At 59.6% G+C, this 14980-nt stretch overlaps 1 protein-coding gene across 6 annotated transcripts in view; it reads left to right on the forward strand.

Moving 5' to 3' along the window:
- LOC101097072 (phosphofructokinase, platelet) overlaps positions 1–14980 on the forward strand; it is a 55487-nt gene that overhangs the window by 15737 nt on the left and 24770 nt on the right. For all 6 annotated transcript variants that reach the window (XM_045060814.1, XM_045060809.1, XM_045060811.1 and 3 more), the window contains 5 exons: positions 7339–7416; positions 10405–10594; positions 11526–11691; positions 12856–12900; positions 13012–13120. In XM_045060814.1, coding sequence (XP_044916749.1) covers positions 7339–7416; positions 10405–10594; positions 11526–11691; positions 12856–12900; positions 13012–13120 — 588 coding nt within the window. The remainder of the gene's footprint in view (positions 1–7338; positions 7417–10404; positions 10595–11525; positions 11692–12855; positions 12901–13011; positions 13121–14980) is intronic.

Here is a 14980-nt window from a genome sequence, read left to right on the forward strand (position 1 = left end):
CCTTGGGAGAAGAGCATCTGGGGTTTTCTCTGGAAGAGTCTTGACACAGGAAAGCAGACTTCTTCTCCCCATCGTGGGCTCCGCTGCCCGCTTTCGTCCCGACCACCTTTGGGGCCGTATTCTCGGTGCCCTCCCTGGAGGGGTGGGGTGGGTGGGGTCCTGTCGGCTGGGCGAGCCTGGCATCCCGCCCCTCCCCGCAGGTGGGCAGTGCGGAGTCCTGAGTCTGAACAGATCCCGTTTCTTTCAGGGAGGGTCTGTGTGCAGGGTGGTGTAATAACTGCTTTACTGGTGACTGGCACCTCGGGAAGAAGGTGCTGGGGACAAGAGCAGAGGGCAGTGTCTGTGGCTCGGCCCCAGGAACGGCCGGCCTGTGAGTCCCAGCGATGGGGAGCTAACGGGGGCAGCCTGGAGAGGGGCTCCCTTGAACCGAAGGCATCTGTCTGGAGAAGACACCTTGCTTCTCGTGACACCCCTCCCCGCCACCCCCAAGGGAGGAATTCTAGGGAACAGCCTGTCCTTTCTGTCCCCATGGGGGGCCGTCCTGGCCTCACTCAAAACTCTGTCGCCTCCCACCCTCAGACTTTGCACTGGGAACCGATAGCATCTCATTGAACTGAATCCGTTCAGGTCTTTGTCACCGACGTAAAGGACCCTGTCTTTGAAATCCAACCGAGTCTGAAATCTGCTGGGTTTTTTCCTAATTCATTTGGGCAGCAGAATGCTCATCCTTTACCCACCCGCCTAGTGTGACCATCCCTAGGACAGGCAGGGGGCACCGGCCGGGACCACCCCCTTCCCCACAGTCGTGACAGAAGTGTCTCCAGACGCGGGCAGTGGTGCTGGTGGGCACAGTGACCCCCGTTGGGGGCGGCCGTCCGAGACCTCTTGGGGCTCAGATTTACAAGACGTTTGGTTTTCTTTCTCCAAAACCTCACTCAGCAGCCTACCCAGCTGCCTGTCGGTGTGTATAGCCCCCCGCCCCCACCCCCCCACCGGAGCTTGACTGGAGCTTTTGAGGTTCCCCACGCGCCTAAAGAGTTAAACGGGTTAGTGTTACATAAAGGAAGGGTTTTTGGGTTTTCTCCCTCAGCAGAAAGTTTGTGGGAAGCGTATTGATGGGAAAACGCTGGCAGTCCTGCCCCAGGTCTGGCACCCAGATTGTTCTGTCTGGCTGCAGCCGGGACTGCTGTAAATCCGGGCCAGGACCACGTGCTGTTGTGCTGAGCCCTTGGGCACCGTCTGGGGAGGAGGGGGCAGGGTGGCCGATTAACCAGTTCTTTCCACCTGGTGAGTCAGTTGTCGGTTTTTCTCCTCTTCCTTCCAGGCTCGGGTTTTTCCTTAGAGACCCACAGGTGTCTCTAGCTGTTCGGGGACGGCGATGACGAGCACGTCACATGGCTTCACAGGACTGTGCCCGGGACGAGGTCCCGGGGTTGAGGAGGGCCGTTAAGTCCTGTGTTCCTCCTGTCTTTGGTTGCTAGAAACAGGAGGCCAGTTCTGTCTCCTGTAATCTGGGGACTCAAAATCCTATTAGCAGAAGGTTTTTCTGCAGATTTACAGAAATTATAGCTCTTTAAACATGACTCACTGAAAAGTCTTTCCTCTTTTTTGTGTGTTTATTTTTTTATTTTACGGAGAGAGGCGGGGAGCTGGGGAGAGGCAGAGGGAGATAGAATCCCAGGCAGGCTCCTTGCTCAGAGCACAGCACGACGCGGGGCTCGATCCCACGACCCTGGGATCATGACCGGAGCCGAAACCAAGAGGTGGACGCTCAGCAGACTGAGCCCCCACCCCAGGCGCCCGGAGTCTCTCCTCTCGGAGACAACGCTTACCAGTTGGGCATGGGCACACAGACCTGGAAATACCCACAGGCCCGTCTCTGGTCTTCCGAACCCTGAATAAAGGCAGGAATGATTCCCGGCACATTCAGCAGCCGACCTTCTTGTTAAAAGCACGTATGTCAGACTTCCTGGAGAGAGGGGCCTCGGCCGGGTCAGAGCCGCGACCCCGGCCTGGCCGGCTTGGGCTGCAGGTGGAGACCCTGCTCGTCAAAGCTGACTTAATACCCTGATAAACCAGCTCTAATCTGTCTGTTAACAGAGGGGTGTCATTTTCCCCTTCCGAACAGAAACCCCGTTTGCCACGGGGCACGTGACTTCGGACGGGCTGCCTGCGTTCACCGTCTTTAAGCAGGAAATGTCATGCTCGGGGCAGAAAGACAGTGACCATCTAACCCCCCACTTTCCAGCCAGGCCGGGTGGGACAGCAGCGGTCCCCTCCTGGCCTGCCCTCCTCTGCTGGGCGTGGGGCGTCCGGGTGTGGTGGGACGTGGGTGCCCCCCGTGCTCCTGACAGGGGGCGAGCAGGCCAGGGTGCCCAGGGTGACTTCTGGGGGGCGTGCTGGCCTGCTCGGACCCGCCCCACCCCTGCCTCTGCCTCCCCCCGCTCTCCACCCCGAGTGCTGGGAAGGCCAGGTGACCAGAACCACACTCTCTTCTCCTGTAGGTTTGACACTTAACTGTTTGTACATTTTAACTTCCTTAGAGTCAGAACTACTAACCCACAAAGCACCTGTCTAAAAAACAGTCGTAGGATGGCCCGAACGAGCAGTCAAGTGTGTGTCCCTTGCAGCTGACTTGCGGGGTCGGCTGCCCGGCTCCAGCAGGCCCGTCCGCACGGTTACTGGGTTCACAAAGGTCCTGTGGCCGCACGCAGCCGGATGACAGAGGTAACGGGCATAGGGCTGAGCGTCTCTCCCGCTGAGGGCCCGCTCCGCGACCCGTCCTCGGACCGTCCACACGCTGGTCCTGCTTGACACGGCCTTGCCCCGGTTCCCAGTTTAGTGTTTTAATCTCGGAAATATAATCTCCTTCGGGCGTTTGCCCCGCCCTGCGTTATCACCGCGCGGGGCCGTGTCATGCTGATTTGCCGTGACCCGCTGTGGCCTTGGGTTTTGTGACCGGCCTGGGACTCTGTGTCATCCGCTTCGTCGTGGAGACATCCGATAACGCCAGGGGGCTAACGCAGCACGCTGGTGGACCGGCCGGTCTCCACAGACACGCCGTGCGGGGCTCCGCCGGGGCCCGTCCTGTTCTAACCAATTGTAGAATTCGAGAGTCTGACCGCAGCTCGGCGGGACACGTGCGGAGGCGGCTCTGGGGCATCGTCCCCGAGGTCCCGGCGCCCTGAGCGCTCTCAGGCCCGCTAGGCTGGAGCATCCGGGTCCCAAAGAGCCCTGGGGTTGGCGGGGATGCGGTGAACTGGGCGCTGGGTCTGGGAGGGCCTGCTGTGTCCCCGGGGGGTCCGCCCAGAATCTCCTGTAGCAAAACAGCCGACGTTCCTGGGCTTCGAGGGCACCACCGTGGAGGACCCGTGCCCGCCGCTGTCTCACGCCCACCTGGTTTAGCAGGATGGCATTTCCCGACTCCAAAGCCTCCAGCGGTCGAGAGCGCCACCTCTCGTGTGCTTGCCGTTAAGTCCTGTCGGTGACGTGCTCTCGTTTGTGAAGGACTAAAGCGGGAAGCCAAAACACGTATCTACGCAAAGCAGCAGAAGCCCGGGAGAGGTCTCTGGTGTCAGTGGTCACATCTAGAAGACGCTTCGCGGTCGCCATCTTGGCTACAGCGTCTCCGCTGGCAGCTGGAACGTGTGCCGCTCAGACGGCGAGATGCCGGGCGAAAAATGCCAGAAACGGGATCCGGAAGGAGGATCGTCCGGCTGGGGAGGAGGGTGGACGCCTCCAACATGAGCCTTCTAAATCACAAAGCGTCCTTCCCATAGCACGGGACTCCGGTTTCCTTCTGGGGCTTTAATTAAAAACAATTACGCAGTATGAGGTCTCTTGTGAGAGGAAGCCACCCACCGTGGACTGGTTCCGACTCTTCTCAGAGCCGATTTAACAGGTGCCTAAAAATGCAGGTCAGAGTGACCTCTGAAGGCAGCACGGGGTCCCGGGGACAGACTGGGCCCCCAGGCCTCCCTGGACATGGCTCAGGACGGTTCCAAGGGGGTCAAACTGACTTCAGAGTCTGGGGCACGTTTGGGGACGTCACCAAGAGGTGCCGCTCGAAGCCTCCACAGGTCGTCACACTTGGTGCGGCCGCGAAGGGTCTCTCTCTGGCTCAACACCGTGCAAACGAGGGCCAGCCAGGCGGGGAGCGTTACTCTGGGGTAGAAACTCGGTGCGGTTCTTCCGGCTTTTGCGTGCCTTTACTCCCGTGTGAGTCATGGAACTCGCTCTGAAGTCAGACTCCAAAGAGGGTGGCAGAACATATTTTGGGCTCTTGGCCGTATTGGAATAGGCATTCAAACCTCCAAAGAGGGTTCAGTGGAAAACAGCTCGTCCGAGCTTGTAAATTATGGTACGTTTGTGTAAAACCAGCCTTCTTGGTGTAGTCATGTCTTCCTGGGAAGCGAAGGACGGCTTAAAACTGAGGTCAGATGTGCCCGAGCCCCCGGCCCCTGCCAGTCACTTCCTGCGGCCCAGCCCACGGGTGCTTCCTTTCCCGTGGACAGCCGCGCCGCGCGAAATAAACCGTCTTGGGAGGATATTCTGCCTTTCCAAATGTGTGTCATGTTTTCTAGGAGGATTTCCCACGTTCCTACTCCAGGAGCAAAGGGATTCGGAAATGTTTTTGTTGAGTCAGTGTTCAAGGCTGAGCGGTGACAATACGGGCAGAGGGAAATTTGCATTCCCCACACAGGCGCCTGCGGGCAGAAGCTGTCGAATGCCGTGCGGGGCACACGAGTTGCCCGAACTGTCCAGGGGTCCGTGCCGCCAGCCAGGTGCAGCGGAGACAGCCCTCGACAAGCCGGGGACACTGCCCCGGCCTCCACGTCCTCGCCGGCACTGGGGCGCCCGGGGCGGCCCCTTCCCCTGGGTGTCCTTGGTGACCTCAGGACGGAGGGTGCCGGAATTACTCTGGTGGCCGTCGGAGCGGGGGAGCGGCGTGTTGGCTTTCTGGGTGTTGCCGAGGGGTTAGCGCGCGTCACCCTGCCGTGCGCGGGACGGCCCTGGTTTTCACCTGCCGTTCTGGCCTCGTTGAAGATGTTTTCTCTCGTCGTCAGGCCCGCGCGGGTCTGGGGCTGAAGCATCGTGCTGTGCGCTGGGTCCAGTTCAGTGCAGGCCTGTGTCCTGTGACACGTGCTGTGTCCCTGCGTCCCAGGCTTCGTAGAACGGAGCTCGGAAAACCGGCACCGCCACGGACGTTGAGTGCTGTTCCCGTATCTGAGGAATGGCATGGCGTGTGGTGTGTGCAGAGTGACGGGGGGTGGCGGGGGGGGGTAGTTCTTAGCAGAAACTGGGGAGTTAGTTGGCAGGGCTTGGTGACAGGCAGTCCTGAGGCCGGAGGCTCCCTCCCTCTGCGTCCTCTCCCTGCTCTCTGTCTGTCTGTCTGTCGTCTGTCTAGCTACCCGTCTCTCTACCTGTTTGTAACACGCTGCTCACTGTCCCTGGGAGTCCCTTAGAAGCAGGGAGGGCCTGCCTTTGCATTGGTCCCGGGGCAGCGTGTGTGGTTGGTGACTCACAGCTGGCACAGCACAACTCACACCTCTCGGGAGCCCCCCCCCCCCCTTCCACGGGCCGGGCCTGGCCCACGTCACCCTCCACAGACATCCTCGGCGGCCCCATACGCTATATGGACAGGGCTAAAAACGCACACCCGGTAGGCTTTGTCGCTGCCCCACGAAGACGGCCTGTTCTGGGGGGCTGTGGGGAGCCTGAGCCCGGGGGTCACGTCCTCAGTACAGGAGGCGTGGGGAGGCCCGCCAGCTCCAAGGCGAATCTGCTCATGGCTCCTCTGCCCCACTTTAGTCCATTCCATTTGTCCCTCTGCTGTTTGTCACACAGAACACCAGACTGTGACACGTGCATGGGTGTATGTGTATTTAGATGTTAGCATACTATACGGTGTGAAACATTATGTGACTATAATATATTGTATGCAACGTATGTTCTGTGTAACATATAAAGTATGTATTTGCTATATTTACGATTGTAATTATATTGCTATTTTGTAAATGTATATGGTTGTATATTGTACACAACATGTTACGTGTTACGTACAATGTGTATCTATATAGCCTATAAAAATATATACACAGACACAGGTGTGTGTTGATAGCCTGGTGTTATGTGTGTGACAAACAGGAAAGAGAGAGGTGGTCTGGAGTGAAATAGAACAAAGAGAGGTTGAAGGCAGGTTCAATCTGTATAATTTGTAGACATACATCATGTATGTATTCTTGCTATATAACACAGAAATAATAAGTTCTATAATACGATGTTTCAGGATGTAAAGATAACAGTAATGTATCGTATGTCATGGTATACGATATAATATGTTAATGTGTATCATATATTATTACGATACAGTGTATTAACACGGTACATTACATCATATGGGAACATATTTTTGACGGGTAAGCACAGGTTCACGCAGTGATTGCCCATAAAGGCTCCTGCCCTGTTGATTACTGTCACACACGGTTCCCTACTCGTGGGCCATTTCATTTTGAAAAAATCCTTACTTTTTTCTTTCCTCTTGACCTCCACAAGGGTAGGAGACACGAATCCACCGTAACAATCTATTATGATCAACTTTCAAAGTGGTTAGTGCCTGTTCCTTTTTAAGGTTAAATGTCCTGGGGAGAGAGAGTCTGGGCGGTAAAGATGCAAACGGGTGTGTCTGTCTTCCTCGATCTCGTGCGGTCTCTGGGGAAAAGCGAGATGCCCTTAGAGCCGGAAGGTCCTGGTCCTCGGGCGCCTTGACCCCCGCTGGCTCACCGCCCCCTCCGGCGAGTCAGATGCAGCTAAGCACAGGGTGAGGCCGACCGATGGCTGCGGTGATCCCCAGCCGTGCTTTTCAGAAGCCGAACACGGTACGGCGTGTGTGTCGACAGCGGCACGGATAGCGGCCCGGGGAAACTGAGGCCCAGACAGGAATGCTTTCTTGCACGCGCAGCAATTGATACCACTGTTTGCACGTGAGTTTGTCACATTACGATCAGCGTTAGGGGAAGTATCTCCCCTTTCAGCCTGCGTGGAGCTGTCAGGTGACAAGCAAACTGGCTTAGTCCCCATAGTGCCCCGGACGAGTCTGGCAAGAAGTTCCCATTTGTTGGGGGTTAGACTGAGGAAGCTTCTGTGCACATTTGCCGCCTAGAAGCAGCACGGGTGGCGCCCTGCTCGGAACCGCTGGGGTCCTAGGGGCTTAGAGTCCTTCCTCACTCCTCACACTTACTTTTTCACAGGATGTACAGGTGGATCTGACGTCTCAGTAGAGTTGAACCCAGTGTGTGTTTTTTTTTTTTTACAAGGATGTCCACCCTCTTTCCACAGGGTTACCAAGGCATGGTTGATGGCGGCAGTAACATCGTGGAAGCCAACTGGGAAAGCGTCTCCAGCATTCTGCAAGTGGTACGTGCTCACTTCCCATACTCCCTGTGTCTCCAAAGTAAGTCACTCTTGCAGTTGGAAACCTTTGGTCCTTCGGCTCCGGTGATGCTGGAGGCGCGTGAACGTGCTGGCTGGCATTACCGTCCTCGTCCACTTCTGTGGTAGGGACACATCCTCAATCGGTGGCTTAATTAAACTTTTCAACACGCTTTGCATCGTGCCAGCAGAGGATTATTCTTGCACTGGAGACTCACGCGTAACAGCTGGGGTTCACTTGTGGATCTTGTCGTGGATTTCGGGTTTGTTTCTGTTTTTTTTTTTTAAATTTTTTTTAACGTTTTATTTATTTTTGAGACAGAGAGACAGAGCATGAACAGGGGAGGGTCAGAGAGAGGGAGACACAGAATCAGAAGCAGGCTCCAGGCTCCGAGCGGTCAGCACAGAGCCCGACGCGGGGCTCGAACTCATGGACCGTGAGATCATGACCTGAGCCGAAGTCGGCCACTCAACCGACTGAGCCACCCAGGCGCCCCTGTTTCTGGTTTTTTAAGGCCGGATTAATGTTGAGGCAGCTTCAGCTTGTTCGTGCCTGCCGGATTTTCGAGAGTCACCAGGCCTGGGAACGATCCCCGCTGTTGGCCTCCGAGGGCTGGGGGATTCAGTGGGAACACAGCTCCCTGTGCCGGGCTGAGCCGGATGTGGCTGCTGGCTTTGGCTGTGCACAGCCGTGGGACCGTGCTGCTGTAGGCAAGACGGGTGCCGACCCGGAACGTAAAAGGAGCCTGCCCGGATGTCTCGTGCCGGATGAATTCCCCAAACACGGTCGCTCCGTGAAGGCCCGAACCGGTGGAGAATGGATGGCAGGGAAAGAATGGATTTCACAACACGGGTCTTTACTGGTGGTTCCGCACCAGTTAACGTGTCGCTCACGTTGAGCGTTTTTCAGTAGAAGGAAACCAGACTGATAGACTCTCGCTGAAGGTGCTCGTGCGACAGAAGGACGGACGGAGTAGATGGTGTCTGACTGTGAACGGAACGTATTCACCGTAGGAAGGAAGGAAGTCCCGCAACTCGGGACGGCACGGGCCGACCTCGGGGTGTTGTGCTGAGGGGGGATGAGTCAGACCCAGACAACGTCCGTACGGTCTCACGTGCAGGTGAGATCTAGAAAAGCTGAACCCGCAGAAACAGAGCAGAGCGGTGGCCGCCCAGGGCTGGGGGTGGGGGAAACGGGGAGTCGCTGGTCCAAGGGCACGGACTCCCAGGTCGGGGGTGAGTAACCTCCAGACCTAACGTACAGCATGGTGGCTATGCTTAATAATTCTGTTTTGTACACTCGAGAGTTGCTAAGGGAGTAGATCTTCGTTCTCAACACGCGCGCGGGCACAGAGGTTACGGAGGTGATGGAGGTGATAATGAACTTGCTTATGGCGATCATTTCACAGCGTAGGTGTGCGTTGAATCATCGTGCCCTAGGCCTTAAAAACTCTTAACAACGCTGTATGATACGAGGCTGAAAATTGCCGAGAGTAGATATTAAACGCTCCCACCACAAAAGAAAGCTCATGTTGTGAACGGATAAGCAGCTCAGTGAGCCTTCTCGTGGCGATCCCTTCGCAACACGTGCATGTATCAAATCAGCACGTTGTGCGCCCCAACTCACATCACGCTCTAGGTGCGTTACATCTCCGTGGCCCCCGGTGGGGAGGGGATCGCCGGGTGTGCGTTGTAAGGCTGGTTACACGCTCGTCGGTCCTATCCTCTGCCCTCCCCGGAAACAGGCCGGAGGGACTTTTACAGCCGTCAGCACTTAGAACACTGTTTGCAAAAAATGAGGACGCGTCTTCTGAATTCCAGGTAGCAGACCCACGTGTGACAGGACCATTTCCGGTCTGGTGCCGCGACCGCCCAGGGAGATGGGAGCCCAGTCGGGGCTGTGCGGGGCGTGGAGGGTGACTCGTTGGCGATCCTCAGTCGTGGCTTAGCTCCTGAGGCCCCGCGAGCCCCTCCGCGTTTATGGGCTGTGCCCGCTTGACCTCCAGTTGTCAGCAATCCCAGGACCCTCGAGTCGCTCTCGGTCACGTCAGAGTGACCAGTCCCTCTTTGTCCTTGCCCAGCACCTTCCGCCCCGGCTCACCTTTGCTGGGCCACACCGTGCCCCTGTCTCCGCCATACTTCCCGTCAGTCGCACGGGCTCCTAGGGGTGCAGAGCACTGTGCCTTACGAACTGAGCCCGTACGTGAAGGATTCTGTGCAAATGGAGGTGTTATAAGTGAATTCACGATGTATGTAAAGAAATCCTGCTTTCTTTTATTTATTTTTTACTTCTTTAATTTTTTTTTTAATGTTTATTTTTGAGAGACAGAGACAGAGCGTGAGCAGGGGTGGGGCAGAGAGAGAGGGAGGCACAGAATCTGAAGCAGGCTCCAGGCTCCGAGCTGTCAGCACAGAGCCTGATGTGGGGCTCGAACTTACGAACTGTGAGATCGTGACCTGAGCCGAAGTCGGACGCTTCACAGACTGAGCCCCCCAGGCGCCCCTGCTTTCTTTTAACTCGTGACTAGGGGTCTTTCAGTTTTGAGAGTCCGAGTGTGAAAAGCCCTGACTTGTCTCTCCTGGAAATGTGGGTGATCCAACTGAAGTTTTCTTACGACTTAGCCTTTAAAAAAGGGCGGGGGGAGCGGGGGAGATGTTAAGACACAGATGTCTTTGGCTCACAGGTTTCTATTCTGCCCGCACGGGGAGCTCCAGGAGAACGGGGGCCTTGGTACCCGGGCGGCTGGCCGTGCCCATTCTCCGGTCACAGCTGCTGGCCCGCGCCCGCCCGTGGGAGGCTCGGTGGATGGGGGCGCGTGGCCGCCCCCCCCGTCCTGCTTCAGCCCAGGCCTGGGGACGGCTGGGTTGTCTTGCGGGCTCCTGTGTTCTCTGCGTGTCCACTGACGCGCTGGTAACGCCCGTGTCAGCTCCTGCGGGGAGGAGGCAGGGACACGCGGTCTGGTTTCTTTCCAGGGAGGCACCATCATAGGCAGCGCTCGCTGCAAGGCCTTCCGCACCCGGGAGGGTCGGCTGAAAGCCGCCGGGAACCTGGTTCAGCGGGGCATCACCAACCTGTGTGTGATCGGCGGGGACGGAAGTCTCACCGGGGCCAACATCTTCCGGAAGGAGTGGAGCGGGCTGCTCAAAGAGCTGGCCGAAAATGGTACGTCTGTGCGCCCGCCTGTCCCCCGGGGGATTTTCTGTTCCCTCCGTTCATTTGCCGTTCCCCTCGGAGCGCTCCGAACTCACGCGTCCGCCCAGCTGACGGTCGCGGGGCGCTTGGAGGTGAGGGTGCGGGTGTCCACCACCCCGTGCGTCCGGCTCTGCCGGGGGCCCCCCGGTGTCTGCCTCGTTGCGAGACTTGAGGTGACTTGTAGCGGAGGACCTTCTGTGTTCCGCGGCCCGTACCTTGGAAGGGTGCTGATGCGGAGGTGAGGCTTGGCATCCGACACGGCCCGCGGCAGCTCATGGCCTCAAGGGACAGCCCCTTCTGACGGGTGGGAAGCTGCCAGGAGCAGGGGCCCCAAGTCTGTGCCGTCTGTCCACGGATGGGAGGGCGGCCATCAGGTCCCGCGGCACCTGCCGCCCGCCGCACTCGGGCCCACAGCAGGCTCTGTGGCGGCACAGGGGGGTCACCGCCGAGTCCCTGCCCGCGCCCCCCTCGGCAGCTCTCTCCCGAGACCCGGAAGCAGGTCCCCACCACTGCCCCCCACGTCGGTGAGAAATCCGCGGGAGCACACGCAGCGTCCCTAAGCTCCCGGGTCTCTGCGAGTGACACCCCCTCACACGGAGGGACGCGTGCCCGAGGCCGCCGACAGAGAGACGTCGGGTTTTACTAAAGCCGGACGCGGCGTGCTCCCCCTTCCCTTTCTGCGCTGAGCCCCTGTGCCCGGCTGGTGACACCTCCTGGCCGCAGGCTGGCTGCCGTGCCCTCAGCGCGCAGACTGAGCTTGTTCAGAAAACACAACGACACGTGGGAAACCGGGGCGGAGTGGCGGCTTTGTCTCCCCGGGACGCCCCGCTTCTCGCTGGCCGAGTGCCTGCGGGGTCGGCGGCGGCCCGTGTTCAGGGCCTGCGGTCTGTGTCCCACGCAGGCGACATCGACAGGGAGGAGGTGCAGAAGCACGCCTACCTCAACGTCGTGGGCATGGTTGGCTCCATCGACAACGACTTCTGCGGCACTGACATGACCATCGGCACCGACTCCGCCTTGCACAGGATTATCGAGGTCGTGGACGCCATCATGACCACCGCCCAGAGGTGAGCCGGGAAGCGGGTCCCCGGCTGGGATGGGCCACGGTGCAGATGTCCCTACCAGCCCCGGGAGGTCCCCTGGTAGGCGTTCTGTGCTGCGGTGTGGACCTCAGTCCCGACCCCGGGAGGTCCCCTGGTGGGCGTTCTGGGTTGCGGTGTAGACCTCAGTCCCGACCCCAGGAGGTCCGCAGATGGGCGTTCTGTGCTGCAGTGTGGACCTCAGTCCCGACCCCGGGAGGTCCCCTGGTGGGCGTTCTGGGCTGCAGTCTAGACCTCAGTCCCGACCCTGGTGGGCGTTCTGTGCTGTGGTGTGGACATCAGTCCTGACCCCGGGAGGTCCCCTGGTGGGCGTTCTGGGCTGCGGTGTGGACCTCAGTCCCGACCCCGGGAGGTCCGCAGATGGGCGTTCTGTGCTGCGGCGCGGACCTCAGTCCCAAACCCGGGACGTCCCGAGATGGGCGTTCTGTGCTGCGGTGTGGACCTCAGTCCCGACCCTGGGAGGTCCCCTGGTGGGTGTTCTGGGCTGCGGTGTGGACCTCAGTCCCGACCCCGGGAGGTCCCCTGGGGGGCGTTCTGTGCTGCAGTGTAGACCTCAGTCCCGACCCTGGGAGGACCCGAGATGAGCGTTCTGTGCTGTGGTGTAGACCTCAGTCCTGACCCCGGGAGGTCCCCTGGTGGGCGTTCTGGGCTGCGGTGTGGGCCTCAGTCCCGACCCCGGGAGGTCCCCTGGTGGGCGTTCTGGGCTGCGGTGTGGACCTCAGTCCCAACCCTGGTGGGCGTTCTGGGCTGCGGTGTGGACCTCAGTCCCGACCCCGGGAGGTCCCCTGGTGGGCGTTTTTGGCTGCGGTGTGGACCTCAGTCCTGACCCCGGGAGGTCCCCAGATGGGTGTTCCGTGCTGCAGTGTAGACCTCAGTCCCGACCCCGGGAGGTCCCCTGGTGGGCGTTCTGGGCTGCGGTGTGGACCTCAGTCCCGACCCCGGGAGGTCCCCTGGTGGGCGTTCTGGGCTGCGGTGTAGCATCTTGTAGAAAGTGGGAGCTCTCTGAACTTAGGCACTGCCATCGGCAGGAAGCAGGCTTTGCTTCCAACTTGGCTGTCACAGTGCCTCTCTCTGTGCTTTTCATGCTGTTCCCAGGGGTGGTAAGTGGATGTTTCCTTGTGTCTTTTGCAGCCACCAGAGGACCTTTGTGCTTGAGGTCATGGGGAGACACTGCGGGTACGTATGTGCGGGTGCCGTCTGCGTGGCGAGGACCCTCGGCCTGGCCCCTTGGCCGGTCCACGCGGGAGCCCGCCGCTGCCTTACGAAGCCACCGCCCTTTCCAAATAGGTACCTAGCCCTGGTGAGCGCCCTGGCCTGCGGGGCAGACTGGGTGTTCCTTCCAGAATCTCCCCCGGAAGAAGGCTGGCAGGAGAACATGTGCGTCAAGCTCTCGGAGGTAACGCGCGTCCTATTTCCCGTGCCTCGCAGCGGCTCCGGTCACACCGCTCTAGCCGTGACGGGTGACAGCCGTGGGATTTCCGGCGGGGACGGACTTGGAGACACGTGGGAAGTGTGGGGCTCTGAAGCGAGGTTGAGCTCAGGGCGTCGGGTCTGCTGGCTCCTCGTGGCTCCGTCTGCTCCCCAGCGATGCAGAGCGCGGGAGAGAAACGCCCAGAACGCTGTTCTCCCTGCACGGCGGCCGCTGGTGCTTGAGGTCGTAGAGGCCGTGGCCGTAAAAGGAGTCGAACCTGGGGAGCAAATCTGCTTCCTGTTCCTCCTGCGCTTACCAGCGTGAACAGACCTGCGCTCTGACCGCCGTTTCCGCACACGCCGTGCGGCCCAGGTCACAGCCCCCCAGCTCCCCCTTGTGGCCCCCGCCCCTCTGGGCGTGCCTCCGGTTGGATCGTTTACCGGTCGCCCAGAACCAGGTTTTTCCCGTCCTCGTGTCTGTCGTCTGTGGCTCCCGCCGTGCGTTATTAGCCCCGGGGAGCCACACGAGGTCAGCTCTCAGGACAGAGTCCCCGTGCCTGGTGAATTTCCCTGCCGTGTCACCGCTGCCCTGCGGGGATGTCTTTAAGCGTGTGGCGTAGGCCACTGACGGTCATACTTAGCAGACACTTGGGCTGAGGGTGCACCGGGGACACGTGTGCGGTAAGACATTGCCGTCACCTTCAACGTGACGGGTTCCGAGAAAGGACTGTGGGCAACAGACCGAGGACGCTCTGACCTAAAAACAGCGTAAGAAACTCCTGATGGACGCCGCGCTCTTGCCGGGAAGAGCCCCGCACGTAGGAAGATGAAGCTTAGGCAGGGGACCGGTGAAGCCACCGACGTCCCGGGTACGGGCGTTACCAGTGACGTAGCAGACACGCTCGGTGTTTCTTGCCTCTGACCCGGGGACGTGGGAGGCACCCCCACCGGCCCGTTGGCGTGGGGCCACACGTGGCTGGCTGTGATGGCTGGCTGTGTGAGAAGCACAGTGCTTCTGTGTCGCTCACCCCCCCCCCCCCCGCTGGGGGCCGTACCCCTCCCTGCCCGCCACCGGTCCCCCTGCCCCCGGCCTGGCCCAGGACCACGCCATCTCGGGCCACGTTCTGGCCTTCGGGACGAGGAGACGCGGGCCTGCTCTGGGGCCGCGCACAGCGGGTCAGAGGGGCAGCGGTGAGGCTGTTACCTGGGGGGTGGGCGCTCGTGTTTGGCTTTGCCCGTCGTTTCCGTAACCGTGTGGTCTTCTCTGCAAATGTCCTTGGGTTTCAGACTTTGTAAACGGCACTGCGAGCTGGGACGAGGACAAGAACGTGGTGGGGTCCCCGCGTTAGGTGTCGGCAGACTGAGGGCGAAACGCTGATCATTCTATCCGCAAGGAATTTTTATTGGGCATGAATGTGGCGCTGGGAGCATTTCCCCAAATGTCCCGCCCGATAAACGGGCCCGGGAAGCACACCTCACAGCGTCTGCCAGATTCTGGCTACTTGGGTTTGAAATCGGAAAGGCCGCCCCAAGGCAAGACCCGGGCTCGGGCCCCGGCCCCAGGTTCCTCCGCTGTGCCGTGGGGAGATGCTTCAGCTCCTAGTGACCCGGGGGGATTCGTGGGTGCACGGGTCCCAGTGGGGAGCCAGGGCTCCTGCCGTGCCCTGTTCGGGGCTCGGGGCCTCCCTCCCCATGTGAGTGTGGGTGGCGTGTGGCCACGTGGCCAATCCCGTATTCGTGGACACGTCGTAATCACTTGCGACCACATCTTCGCACGTCTGAGTTCCTCCAAGTAGAGCAGTTTAGTATCTGTCTAGTAGAGGGGAAAACCACCCCACAGCAAACA

Source organism: Felis catus, chromosome B4, assembly GCF_018350175.1.
Source record: "Felis catus isolate Fca126 chromosome B4, F.catus_Fca126_mat1.0, whole genome shotgun sequence".
Taxonomy (NCBI): Eukaryota; Metazoa; Chordata; class Mammalia; order Carnivora; family Felidae; genus Felis; species Felis catus.